Below are 14,513 nucleotides of genomic sequence, written 5' to 3'. Positions count from 1 at the left end.
CTGAACGTCAAAAATCAATGTAAGGTTTGTTATATAAAATACGGGTATCCAAGGTTAACTCATAAAGGGGACAGTTTGCTTCACCTGGTCATGAGAGGCCCTAGATGCTCGCAGTCAAGGTAAAGCAAGTGTGGGTTAGCTTCAAGGATAAGCCCCTGGCTTGCCTGATGAAGGACCAATTCCGGAACTTCTTCAGAGAACTGACTGTTTTCAAAAGAAACATGTTGTGGCCAGGCATACTGATACACGATGGTAATCCTAACATTTAGGAGGCTGAGGTAGAAGTGAAAGGGTCATGAATTAGAGGCTAACCTAAGCCACCAGTAAAGTCCAGGATAATCTGGGTTATGGCAAGACCACTTGAAAAGGGATAGGAAGGAGTGGGAGAGAGGGATGGGAAGGAGGAGGAGGAGGAGGAGGAGGAAGAGGAGGAGGAGGAGGAGCTATTAATCCTTGGTCCACACCAGCTTCTAGGGAAGGGTGAAGCATGCCTAAGGGTGTCTATGAAACTCCTTTAGGTGTTGAAGGGCGTGACAGGTGGGTGGGAGAAGACCTCAGAGGCTACTGCTAAATTAGCAGTTGCATAAATCCTATAGGCAGAATCATGCTAAGTCGTAAGCTTCCTTACTCCTAGGGCTTTATGCTTTCTTCGGTTTTGTGAAAAGCTCAGCAGAACTGCCTTGCCTCAAACCGGGAGTTACTGACAGTAGGGCAGAGCTGTTGTTCTTCAGGTACACTCACTCTGCTGCTATGTCTGAAAAGGGCCCAGGGAGGCAGGCTGAGGGCCACACCAATAACAAAGTAAATGATATAGTTGACTCCACCCATCCAGTGCAGCCACCATCCAGGAAATCCTGTTTGCCTTCCTGGGAGGACCCTGAGCTAGTGAATTTACCAGAGGGAATAAACATGGTCACATGCCTTTTCAGGAGAAAGAATGTTCTAGAAGGCAGATGTAAACACTGTGCAGTTGCCCCGTTGGAAATGTTCCTAGTGGGCACCGTCATGTGTCTGGAGTTAGAATCACACGAACGGAGATTAGCAGCCCCTCCAGGAAGCCTGCTTTCAGAACAGGACATTTGAGAATCAAATAGAAAACAGGAAATATGGAGCACTGTCACTACGCTATAATAGACAGGACTGCATATTGGACTTCACCAGTGACTTTGAAATCTTAGTTTAGTTTTGAGGCAAGGTCTCATAAATCCCAGAATAACCTTTGACTCATTGTGTAGTTGCTGCAGTTGCTGCTCAAACCCACTATCCTCCTGTCTCTAGCTCCCAAGTGGCAGGATGGCAGTCACATGTCACCACATCCAGCTTAAAATCTATCTTATTCTACTTATATAAGAAAAAAAAAACCATACCATCAAATACATCCCTAAAATACCTCCGCAGACTTAAAAAAAACTAACTTTGAGTTCATTGCAGCAAATAGAACAACTTCAAAAAGAAATAATTTTCAACCAGTTTATATTCCAAGAGTAGTGTTTACACCCCAAGGGATACACATTCTAGTTTCCAGCAATAGATATTTAAACCACTCCAGTTTTCTATTCTGAACTCTCCTAGTATTTCCCAGTAATGGTTGCTGGCATGGTTAAAATGAATCTTACAATTTCCTGGAAAAATAATTGTCTTCAAAAAGAAGACAGAATTCTAGCTACATGTTAAAAGACAGACCATGCTTGCAGATTTCACTTAACATTTAAAGGAATGGTTTTGAAAGTATCTATTATTATTATTATATTATTATTACTATTATTTACTTTTAAAATTATTCTCAATACCTCTGTGTAAAAAAGAAAATCTTACCCTTCAAACTCTTTTATGAGGTAGGGACTGAGCCCATCCCTTCAGCCTCAATCATATTTTCCAGCCGGGACAAGAGCAATGATTAGCCCAGTGATAGAGAAATGGATTGCTTGACTTAGGGGATGGGCTTAGTAAGACATGATCGGACACATGTTGATACATGGTGAGCTCTAAGAAAGACGAGTCAAGTCACCAGAAGGGAAGGAATCAGTTCCTGTCCCAGGAGCTTAAAAATGGTGGTCAAGACATGATGTGATATAAGAAACTGAGGAAGAAACATTCTGAGGCTAGATATAATCATATCCGTAGGCCGTCTGTCTGTCTGTCTCTGTCTCTCTGTGTCTCTGTCTCTGCCTCTGTCTGTCTCTGCCTCTCTCTCTCTCTCTCTCTCTCTCTCTCTCTCTCTCTCTCTCTCTCTCTCTCTCTCTCTGCCTCTCTCGGATTTCAAATCCCCAAACTTTGATGACCACCGCTTGAGTTCTGGACACCAGAGGTATGAGACAACAATAAAGAATATACACACTGTGCCTGTGTACAATCTAAGGCCAAGGGAAATTAACTGTGTGTATGTGGGGCTCCTGTGGGTGGAGATCAAAACTCTTATTGACTGCAGTGGCGAGAGAGCCTCCCTTTCAGATCCCACCTATTAGACCTCCCCAAGTCACATTTTGCTCTTCATACATGGCCTTTGGCCTCGTACACCATGGTTGAGGGTAGGAGTTGGGAGAGGTCATTAAAGTTTTCTTTTTCTCCAAAAGGGCTCATTCTGATGGACTGACGTGCTTGGTATCTACTTTGCTGCAGATCCCATCAAGGTCTCTCTCCTGCCTCTGCAAACACTCATGGTCTTCACAAATTCTCCTTTCAGTTGCAGTGGGTGGTCCTGTGGCAGAAGAATACACCGTGGATGTTGAGATCAGTTTTGAAAATGTCTCCTTCCTGGAGTCCATCAGAGCTCACTTAAACAGCCTCCGTTTTCCAGTTCAGGGGAACGGCACTGACATTTTGAGTATGGCAATGACTACAGGTGAGTGAGACACACATTGCTTGAGGGTGTACGAGTGGGCATATCAGGAGGAAGGCAGACGACATGCTTGTAAATCACATTAAACGTGGCAGCCAAGGGTAATGACCCAACTGGACCACTGTGTGACTTTATGATCCCATACCTCCTGGAATGAACTCACTAACTATAAATCCCTCAGCTAGTCACCTTACTTTAAATGATGACCAAAGATTTTCTGGGTGGCTGTCATAAAATGACCACCAAGATATTGACCAACCCTACCTGACAAATTACTGGATCCTTTCCCTCTGAACAATGTATGGTTGCATCTCCGTATGTTGTGAGCAGTCATTTCTTTCCTTTTGGGGTGTTGTAGGTCAGGAAATAGGAACCAGGCATGAACCTAAGTGAGAAGCAACACAGTAAGCAAAGTTCTTCCAGGCCATGCTTTGCTTTTGTGTTTGAGAACACTCTACTGAAACTAAACATTCCTGCTTTGTCTCAGGGTACCATCCCCAGAGACTTGGTGTATACGTGAGGCTGCCCTTTGTCCTATAACACCATTGTAACTTGGTTGTCCTTCCTATTCCACAGACAACTGTTTGATGGCTTTACTTTGAGTAGCAGCATCCTAGGGGTCCCCATCTGCAGAACAGTCTCTTTGGTCCAATGTGAGAAACTGATTCAAGGGTCTCTGTTTACAGAGCATTTTTAATTTTTACTATGACCCTAGTGAGGCTAGGGTACATTTGGGCTATTTTGACTTGAAATGTAAAGGCTATTTATTTGCATTCTGTATTCATGATTTATTTTCATGTAACAAATCTCTCTTAGCACTATAGAACAACAGACATGTAGTATCTTAAAGTTTCTGGAGGCCTAGAGTCTTATAATAACACCTAGGTGAGTGGTTCTAGCTTAGAAATTTTGATCTAATGGCTCTAATCGACTGGAAAGGTCATTTTAAAGTTCACCAGGCAGTTTTTTTCCCAGAATACTGTTTGTAAATAGTTATTATTTAGAGGCCTTAATTCCTTACTGTGTGGTTCTCTTCCTGACACGTCTTTGTACCAGGCAGCCAACTTCCCCAGAGGAAAAGAGGGGAAGGGAAGGAGAAATGGGGGAGGGATAAAGGGAAGAAAGAGAAAGATAGATGATAGAAAGGTAGATAGAGGTAGGTAGAGATAGACAGACAGATAATTAGACAGAGAGACAGACAGATACATAAAGGGAATATGTGCTAAATTATACTATCATTTTTACTATGTTCTACAAGAAGGCACCAAAAAGGCTGTGTTCCTAGAGGCAGAGATGTTCAGTGGTTTCTCTGTGGTTTTCAACCTTCCTAATGGTGTGACCTTTTAACACAGTCCCTCATGTTGTGGTGACCCCCAACCATCACATTATTTTCACTGCTACATCATAACTGAAATGTTGCTGCGGTTATGAGTCATAACAAGAATATTTTGGGAAACAGAGGTTTGCCTAAGGGGTTGGGACCTACAGGCTGAGAACCACTGTTGCTCTATATCAAGGGATCTGATCATCACGGTCATCTAGTTGCTGTATAATATAAAACATGACTACCAAAAAAATGACTTAAGAGTCTGCAGCCACTTAACATCACTACCTTTCTGGTGACCTCATCTATGGCTTGGTGATCCATATATACTCCCTTGTTATGCAATTCTATTGAACTTTCTAGAAGGTCGATGTGGAACTGAGCTAGGATTTCCTACCAGCATAGATTCTTGCAATGCGCAAATGTAAGGGTGGTAACTACCTTGTCTTGCATTACTCTTTTGGTTGATGGCAGTCTGCACTCCTACTGGGAATGACCTCTTGTGCTTCTGCGAGAAAGGCTACCAGTGGCCTGAGGAAAGGTGTCTCTCCTCTCTCACTTGTCAAGAGCATGACAGCGCCCTGCCAGGCCGATACTGCAATTGTCTGAAAGGACTTCCTCCCCAAGGACCTTTCTGCCAGCTCCCAGAAAGTATGTAATTGCTCTTTAAAAATTTGTTGAATGTGTTTTCAACTTTACCGCAAGCCAATGACTGTATTATCTGTATTCAAACACCGAGACATTTTACATTTCCCTGTGTTTTTCAGCATACATTACCTTAAAAATCAAAGTCAGACTGAACATAGGATTTCAAGAAGACCTAGAGAACACATCCTCTGCCCTCTATAGGTCCTACAAGACTGATCTGGAAAGAGCGGTAGGTTTTGGCTACTAGAGTCTCTTACCCAAGAAACTAGGAGGAATGGAGTCCTCCCCATTCACAGTGGACACGGTGCTTATGTGAGCATACACTAGGTGTAAGGATTTGAAGTCATGCAAACCCATCTGAGGAGAGTTAAGAAGCACTCAAACAATATTCAGAGGACGAGGGTGTCACCTTGGCCTTTCAGGAGGACTTCTCCCTTGAGTAGAAATGATTCAAATAACATTTGGTAGCATCCCTTCACTAAAGGCAATTCAGAGGCTTGTGGGCCTGGTCCAGAAGAGGTAGGTGGTTCATTTCCTCAGTCAGTCTCACATTCTCCTGTCTCTTGAAGCTGAGTACCTTCTGCCCAGTGAATGGTACTGGCCCCTAAATGGCTAGGTCTTTTTCTACACAGATAAAACTTCTAACATCACTGGGCAGCCCACCTTAAGGCTGAACTCAGAGAGTTTCAAACTTCTCTAGCCTGGGAATCACTAGGTGTTCACTTCAGGGTCAGCCTGTTGTTACTAAGGTAAAAATAGAAATGCCTCTGCAAGTGCTTGATATTGGATTAAGCCACTCAAATGTAAATGCTTTTGCTTGAGTTGGTATATTTCAAACACTGTCTCCTAATTGCTATGGTGACTGCTATTACACATGGACTGAGGTTGTGACTCCCCCTAACTCCTAGTCCTTAGGGCAGGAGAAGTCCCCCCACCATACTCAGTATGGCACACAAAAATAATGATTTTTCCATGGTGCCTTGATGGAATATTGATATACTTTTAAGGAACTAGGAATTATATAAGAGTCTCACCCAGGTACCAGGTCTACAACACATATTTTAGATTCCTTGGTACCCTCATTTTTTTATTTCTATTGCTATGATAAAGCAACTCTGAAACAAAGAAATATAAGTGGAGAAAGGGTTTGTCTGCCTTAAAATAGCAGGCCACAGTCTGTCATTTTGAGGAAGTAAAGGCAGAGAGTCAAGAAGCTGAACATATCATAACCACAGTCAAAAATAGAGATGAATTCATTCCTGCTAGTTTTCATTTAGCTTTTCCTTGTCTCATGTAGCTCTGGACCCTCTGCCTATAGAATGGTACCTCCTAAGGTGGGCTAGGTCATCCTACATCAATTAACAATCAAGACAATCCCTCACAGATATGCCCACAAGCCAACATGACCTGGGTAATCCTTCAATAGACTGTCTTTGTAAGTGATTTTAGGTTGTGGCAAGTGACACTTAAAGCTGGCTGCGATACCTGATAATGTGACTTGTGTAGGTCAGGAATTCTTATGGGGTTGATATTCAGAAGAACAATAGGAACATGTCCAATTGGCAAGTGAAATTGGTTTTACCAAACTCACACAGGTGCTAAGGTGGGGGACAAGTGGGATGGTGATTGTGAAGGTGTTCTTGACTTCCAACTCTCTGGCTCTGGATCAGTAAGTAGCCCCAAGGGCTGCCTCTGACACTCAGGAATGGATTTTTGCTCCTTACCTCAGAATACACATAATTGTTTTGTGTCTGGCAGACAGGGAGAGTTCTGGAAAGACTCTTAAATGTCCTTGGAAGGTCTTTCTGAATGTTGTCAGGGGTGGTGTAGGATCCTTTCATTCCGCTTTCCTTTTTTCTTTCACTTGAAGTTCACCGCCATGTTTTCCCTTCCCCACATCCTCTCTATTCTCTCTCTGACATTTTCCTGAGCAGCAATTTTGTGTGCTTAATCTACCGTGTGCTTCTCTAAAAACTAAGACTGACACAATTTGTTAGAAACTACTCCTTCAGAGTTCTGCTAAAACCATCACTAACAAATAAAATAAAATAAAATAAAATAAAATAAAATAAAATAAAATAAAATAAAATAAAATAAAATAAATACCCAGGTTGGCAAAGTGTAGCTATAAACCTTTGGTATCTCTGACTAGTCTCATCTCATTCTCTTGCTCTCTTTTCCAGTTCCGAGCGGGTTACAGAACTTTACCAGGATTCAGATCGGTGACTGTGACACAGTTCACGTAAGAATGATGTAATGTTCTTGTTTTTTGATGAGGTCAGAAACCAATACACCAGGAAAGGAGACAGAATACTCATGGGCTATCATGTGGGGTACTTAACAGGAGCAGCTTGACAGAGGTGAGAGCTATGGCCACCAGAGCACAGTCTCAAATCGGAAAGGGAAACACGGAGGTGTTTCTGCCCTTTATCTGTGAGGAACACAAAGATGTGTTCATCTCACGCATGAAAGACCTTTGCAAACAGAAATACATCTGTAATTCTGAGAGTTTGAAATGTCGAAAGAGAGTTGTATCAGACAGCAATGTTAAAGACAATACTAAAAGATTCTGATAGGCAGACAGGATCTCAGGATTTCCTGGCATAGCATAGGATGCAGCGGGAGCCTGGAAACCTTATGGGTTCCACTCACTGTTCTTTATATAATCACTTTTCTCCTTTATATTACTGGGAAGGTCTTGCCTTGGGTGTTGGCTAACAGACAGGCTTGGAGTGATTTCTTGAGGATAGAACTCAGTTGGCCCCTGCCATTTTGCTTTTCTGTGCAATAAACCACAAGGATCTAGACTGTTCATGATTAATTACTGCTTTACTGAACTGAGTGGTCTCTACGCAGCAAGGGCAGCGTGGTTGTGGACTACATAGTCGAGGTTGCATCGGCACCACTGCCTGGATCAATTCATAAAGCCAATGAGCAAGTCATACAGAACCTCAACCAGACTTACAAAATGGACTACAACTCCTTCCAAGGAACACCAAGCAGTAAGTGGACCCTAGTACATTATCACACCCCACATGCCTTGTTCATTTGGGGTAGGCAGGATGTGATGGTGTTGGTAAAACCTAGGAAATCCTAAGATTCCAGAGATTCTCATATATCTGTGTGTACTGCTGTGCTATTCCCATGATCTAGGAAAGAGAGTCAGCCTACATATCTCTCAGCAAATAAGCAGACAATGAAATTTCAGTGTGTGTGTGTGTGTGTGTGTGTGTGTGTGTGTGTGTGTGTATGAAATTTTTCGAGGCTATCTAGAACAATAAAACTATGAAAATTCCAGAAAAAGAGATGAATTTGGAAAATACTAAGCTGGGTGAACCAGACTCAGAAAAACGAAAATTGCATGTTCTCTCTCATATGTAGATCCCAAGTTTTAATGAAAGTAGAAAAGAAACTCCTGGGGATGAAAGGGGGTGAGGGAAAGTTGGGGAGAAGAGACTCAACTACAACAACAAATTCCTTTTGAGTACCAAAATGAGGCAGGAAGTGGCGATGCACGTCTTTAATCCCAGCACTCAGGAGGCAGAGGCAAGTAGATATCTGAGTTCAATGCCAGCCTGGTCTACAGAGTGAGTTCCAGGACAACCAGGGCTGTAAGAAGGAAACTTGTCTTGAATCAAACAAACAAGCAAAAAATGCCATAATGAAATACAATATATTCTATAGTAAAAAAAAGGTGAGGCAGAAGACAAAGAGCTAGGAAATCATGTTGATGTTTCCTAGTATGGAGGTCTGGGGCATTGCACGCCTCCTGTCCCTTTTTGAGTAACATTACTACAGCAGGAGCATCAGGGAGATGGGGATAGGGGTTCAGACTAGAACCACAGGGCTTGTGACTTGCCTGTGTTCACATATTGAAATCCATAAATGTAAGTCCATCATTGTGGGGGAACAGTAACAGCAGATGCTGATACTAAACAGGGTTTATCGGTGATTTAGGGGATGAGTCTCAGAATATATCTCACCACACTAGGCCTACAAAGACCTATCCATCCTTCACCAAGTGCCTCAAGCCTGGATGGATCTGATGCATCATGGGAAGGTTTCCAAAGTACTACTCCAGGTCATTTAAAACAGTGGCGGAAAAGAGCCTATGACTTTAGATACTCTCTTCCATTTCACAGATGGGATTCAGACATGGGCTCTGGTGCATCCATCCATGACGGGACCTTTGTTACTAAGAGAGTGATATGGGGAGCGTGTGGGCAAGACTGTGGCAGACAGATGCTAAGGAGAGCCTTCGAGAATCCTGAGGCAAAGCCTGCAGAGACCCAGGGTTTGCTCCATTAATGTATAATCCTCAAACATTTTCTCTGAATTTCTAGATGAAACAAAGTTCACTGTGACACCAGAGTTCATCTTTGAAGGAGACAATGTAACTCTGGAATGCGAAAGTGAATTCGTGTCCTCCAACACATCTTGGTTCTATGGAGAAAAACGGTCTGACATCCAGAACAGTGACAAATTCTCCATTCACACCTCAATCATCAACAATATAAGCCTGGTCACCCGCCTCACTATTTTCAACTTCACACAGCATGATGCAGGTGGGTTTCTGATCAGAGACTTGTGGGAGGAAACTGAATGGCGTGCTTAGAGAAGCATCCCACATAAAAGGGGTTATGGGGTGAGCTGTTTACAGAAAGCCTAATGGCTCCTATTCCAACATGAAAAATTCATCCCATGGCATGCTTTCATGTGTGTGTGTGTGTGTGTGTTTATATGTGTATATGTGTATGTGCGTGCATAGTTTATTTATATGTATGTGTGTATATGTGTGTATGTATGTGTGTGTGCATATATGTGTATTTATATGTATGTATATGTGTATATATGTGTATGTACATGTGTGTATGTGTGTATTCATATGTATGTATATATGTGTATGTGTGTATATGTGTGTATGTGTGTATATGTATGTATGTGTTTCCATGTGTATGTGTGTATATGTGAGTGAACATGTGTGTATATGTGTGTATTTATGTGTGTATGTATGTGTGTATATGTGTGTATGTGTGTGTGTATGTATGTGTGCACATACTTGTGTATTTATATATTTGTATATGTATGTGTTTGTATATTTGTGTTCCTGTGTTTCTGTGTGTGTATATGTGTATGTGTGTGTGTGCATATGTGTTTGTTTATATGTGTGTATGTGTGTGTATGTGTATATGTGTTTCCATGTGTATGTGTGTATATGTATGTGTGTATGTATGTGTGTGTATGTGTGTATGTGTGTGTGTGCATGTGTTTGTTTATATGTGTGTATGTGTATATGTGTTTCCATGTGTATGTGTGTATATGTATGTGTGTGTATGTATGTGTGTGTATGTGTGTATGTTATGTGTGTGTATGCATATGCTGCATGGGTATGTGTACATCGCCACAAGGGACCCAGACTTCAGGGTACCTTTCTTCATTGTTCCCATTTCGTTTTTTGAGACAGGGTCCCTCATTGAATCCAACACTGAACAATCTGCTAGTCAGTGAGACCTGAGGACCCACCTGTCTCTGCTTCTCCAGGTGTAGAGTTACAGATGCATGTTACCATTTTCATCATTTTTTATGGGCTCTGGGGATCTGAACTCAGATCCTCATGCTTGTACTGGAGACCACCAAACCATCTGCTGGATGACCAAGGGCATTATTTTAAATGATGTTTAAAATGCAGTGGTTTGTTTTTGAATTTTGCATAGTATGTAGTAATGGTTTTATGCTGTTTTATTTTGAACTACCTTATAAAATTTTAGTTTGCTAAGACAAAATTGGCAGATAGCATACTGCACATATTTTAAGTATACAATATGTTAAATTTTGACACATATACTTGAAAAGGCATCACTAAAGTTAAGGTAGAAATGTATCCAGCCTCCTGAAATACTTTTCTTCCCATAGCAATCTCTTTCTTTGGCCTTTTCCCACCCTCCTACATAACATACAAAACTGCAAAACATAAATTTTAGTTTTTCAGAGATTAACAATGAGTCTGTCACATTCTAGTATTTAATAACTCCGCTCACGACCAGATTATCAGCAGGTATAACTCTGTTCCTCTATACAAGAAAGAGGACTGTAGATACATGAGTCTGATCACCCCTTTGCAGATTCCAGTTTTACCACAGGGCTAAAGAGCAGGCCCAAATTATTCATGGTCTCCCAAGTCTTCAAGATTCATCAATTTCACTTCCCCATGTGAGTCTGAGAAAGGCCCCTTTCTACCTTTTCCTCACGTCATCAGACTTGTCTGTGCTGGCTTGACAGTTTCTGAACATTCCTTGAGGGGCCCTTGAATCAAGCTCCAGATACCACGGCACATGAAATGAAACTCAGTTCTATTAAAGGAAACTCATAGGAGTGATAATAACTCATAATTTTGTGTATTCTTGGCAGGCTTATATGGTTGCAATGTGACACTGGATATTTTTGAATATGGGACAGTCAGAAAATTAGATGTCACTCCCATCCGGATTTTGGCCAAGGAAGAGAGAAAGGTGGTGTGTGACAATAACCCTATATCGTTGAACTGCTGCAGCGAGAATATCGCGAACTGGAGCAGAATCGAGTGGAAACAGGAGGGGAAAATAAACATTGAAGGTAAGGATGGTGGACAAAGACATTTTGCCAAAAGGGCTCTTGGCTTGCCTTTCAGCCAAGAAAAAAATTGGAAGCTATTGTAGGCTGAGGAGGAATGGCGTTTATTCTGGACCGTGAAAACCAAAACCAAACCCAAAGCCACTAGGTTTGATGCCAGTTTCCGGCTGGTACTGTACAGCAAACCTCCAAAAGGATCCCCATGCAAGCAGCATGCTTGTGCTGAGGACAAGATCCTAGCAGATAAAGGCCCAGGAGGGCGTGGCCTGCTGACGTAGGTCCATGGCATGGCCCACCCTTCCCTTCCGTCCTCAGCAAAGAGCTAAAGCTGAGGTCACGAAGTTTTCACCTAGGCCTCACTGCAGCTTCTCATTTCTTACCTGCCTCACTTATGTACTCGCTCCCGTTTTTTTCCCGTGTTCCCAGCATGAATTTTTCTGCCAGCCTATTATTTCTCTTTCAGTTACTTCGTGTGCATTTCTATTCGTTTACTTTTCTGCCTGTGTGTGGCATGTGTGTTCACATGTGTTGGGCCATACGGTTTTGGGAGTACCCATATGTGGAGGGTAGGGCTAACACCGAGGGCTACTTTCTTTTCCTTGAATCTAGAGGTCAGGAATTTTGCTAGCGTAGCTACCCCGAGCGATCAGGGATCTGCATGCTGGCACTATAGGCAGGCTACCGCATTCACACGTATATGGAAGTGTTTTACCCAGCTCTGCTTTTATCTGCCCTGAGATCTGAACTGAAGTTCCCCATCCTCCAGTTTATACTGATGAGGGATGAAGGAAACCAGTGGTGTGGAGAGACGTGGCTCAGCCATTCAGAGCACTCGTTGCTCTTTCAGAGGACCAGAGTTTGGTTCCCAGGACCCGCGTGCCAGCTTCCAATCACCTGCAACTCAATTCTAAGGGATCTGATGCTCTTGTCCGACCTTATTAGACACCGTGCACACACATGGGGCACGTATGCGTGTGTAGGCAAAGCACTCAGACAGAACCTAAAATAAAAACCAATTCTTTTAAGAAATTAAAGCAGAAATTGTGGCTTTTTATAACAGTTTTGTAAAAACGTCAATCCATTAAAAAACCACAATTGTTAGTGTGGTTTTAAACTTAATCATGAGTTTGAAGCTAGTATTTTTTTTTTAACCTCCAATGGGATAATAAGGAAATTAGGGTCCAGATTAAACAACTTTCCCAAGGTTGTCACAGTATAAAAAGAAAAATTATGACTCTTTGCTGGGTTTATGTCACTAGCTACAGTGACCAGCTTCTTCATCCTGGTAAGCCAGCTCTGCACCGAGCTGCCAGCAGTTTAGATAGAAAAGGATACTTAGAAACCCTGTGAGATCAAAGCCACCTCTTCTTTAAGAAACAATAGTATTATGTGTTAACATTTAAAGAGAAACATCTTCGACCTAAAAATACAGATCTGTAAATTACAAAGTCTGTGCTCTGAGACTATGCTACACCACCACAGCCGCCACCGCCACCACCACCATTATTATATGAAAAGTCAGGTTTTTACCTACACTTTCCCAAGCACCTCTGCTTTACCAAGCACATGCCACTTGCAGCATCTGATTAGACCTCTGAGGACAGAGAAAGACATCTGGTCAACTCTGAAAAACTTTGGTATGGGACATTTAGTCATTTCCCTAGTTTATAAGGAAAACGGGGGCACAGGCATCCTGAAGGAGCTGATGGAGGCGAGGCCTTGCACAGTTCCCTTGGCTTTTTTAACTCTGGAAGGTGACAGAGCTCACCCTCTGGCAGAGGAACCAGGAAGTCTGCAGTGGGATGCTCAAGGACCTCTCTCTCCGGTGACCCTTTTGCAGACTTTCCTAAGTCTAGCAAGGTTGGCCAGCCTGCAGAACAATGGATTTCCGCTGTAGCTTATTATCCTCCCATCCTGCACTCAGCCCTGGCCCCCAAAACAGCTAGATGGAGTGCTAAGTCCCACAGCGAGGACTGCTGGTCTAGGCTCACACACTGACAGCCTCACGTCACATCACAGGCCTGATTCTGTTAACCTCCCAGCTGCCTTTGAAGGCTTAGAATAACATCCTCTCCTCTGAAGTCTTTCTCGGTCATTGAATTTTCTTTGATAGGGCCTATCAGTGACACATTCTATGCTCTGTCTTTTTCTACATGCATCTCACTTTGCATGGTTTACTGGACTCTCCACTGGGTGAAAAGGCCAGACCTCTAAGGACGAAGTACATTCAACAGGAAGAGGAAGGGGAGATACAAGTGTGAACACAGGTATCCAGGGCTGGGGCTGCAGGATGTGTTGAAGGCCACACACGGGGTTCAGGCTTTGAGAAAATGAAGAATCAAATTCAGAGGAGAATAGTATGTTAGAAGATATTGTGTGAGAAATGCCACTGTCATCTGAATTAGGTTTCTTTCATCTGGTAATTAAAGAATTTAAAGACAGACGGACACACATACACGCACACACACACACACACACACACACACACACACACACACACTCAGTAAGGCCAATCTAGAGAAAGGAGGGTCTCAGGAGCCTAAAACCAGGTGATCTCTCCTCATTGGCTGGAGTCTAAGGGTCTTTGAGGGGTTTTCCTTCCCCAGTTTGAATAAAGACAGTTTTAGGTTTCAACTGTGGGACCTGTGTTTCAGCACCAAGATAATAGCTTTTCTCGGCTGACCTGATAAGCAGATTCAAGCCAAATTAAAAGTCTAAAGGTAGATTTATTTGGGAACAGCTCCCAGGTGGGTTCCCCTGTCTCAGGAGACAAGGATAGAGAAATTGACACACAGACAGGGAGGCAGAGAGAAAAAGCAGAGGAGAGTTAGAGGGAGGGAAGGAAGGAGAGAGGGTGGAGGGGTTGGAGGAAGGGAGGGAGAGAAAGAGGTCAACTGTGTGCAGAGAGCAGAGAGGAGGAAGAGAGAGGAGGGGACAAGGGACAGAAGGACAGATAGACAGAGGGACAGAGGGAGAGATCTGGAGTGGTGCTAGGTCCTTTTAACCATAGCACACATCTGGCTGAGGCACATGATGACACAAGCAGTTGCTAGGTCCCTGAGATCAGGCTGGTGAAATTGCCTATAAACTATC

General features: G+C 42.8%; 1 protein-coding gene across 15 annotated transcripts in view; it reads left to right on the top strand.

The window, feature by feature from the left end:
* Adgrf5 (adhesion G protein-coupled receptor F5) overlaps positions 1 to 14,513 on the top strand; it is a 106,375-nt gene that overhangs the window by 65,098 nt on the left and 26,764 nt on the right. For 8 of the 15 annotated variants that reach the window (XM_087564716.1, XM_087564706.1, XM_087564709.1 and 5 more), the window contains 7 exon segments: positions 2,684 to 2,842; positions 4,638 to 4,814; positions 4,931 to 5,040; positions 6,995 to 7,053; positions 7,668 to 7,813; positions 9,155 to 9,376; positions 11,220 to 11,423. In XM_087564716.1, coding sequence (XP_087420842.1) covers positions 2,684 to 2,842; positions 4,638 to 4,814; positions 4,931 to 5,040; positions 6,995 to 7,053; positions 7,668 to 7,813; positions 9,155 to 9,376; positions 11,220 to 11,423 — 1,077 coding nt within the window. 15 annotated transcript variants of the gene reach the window in all.

This window comes from Rattus norvegicus, chromosome 9 (assembly GCF_021556685.1).
Source record: "Rattus norvegicus strain SHRSP/BbbUtx chromosome 9, alternate assembly SHRSP_T2T, whole genome shotgun sequence".
NCBI classification, from domain to species: domain Eukaryota; kingdom Metazoa; phylum Chordata; class Mammalia; order Rodentia; family Muridae; genus Rattus; species Rattus norvegicus.
Note: the sequence above shows the minus strand (reverse complement) of the source record. Positions and strands in the feature narration are given on the sequence as shown.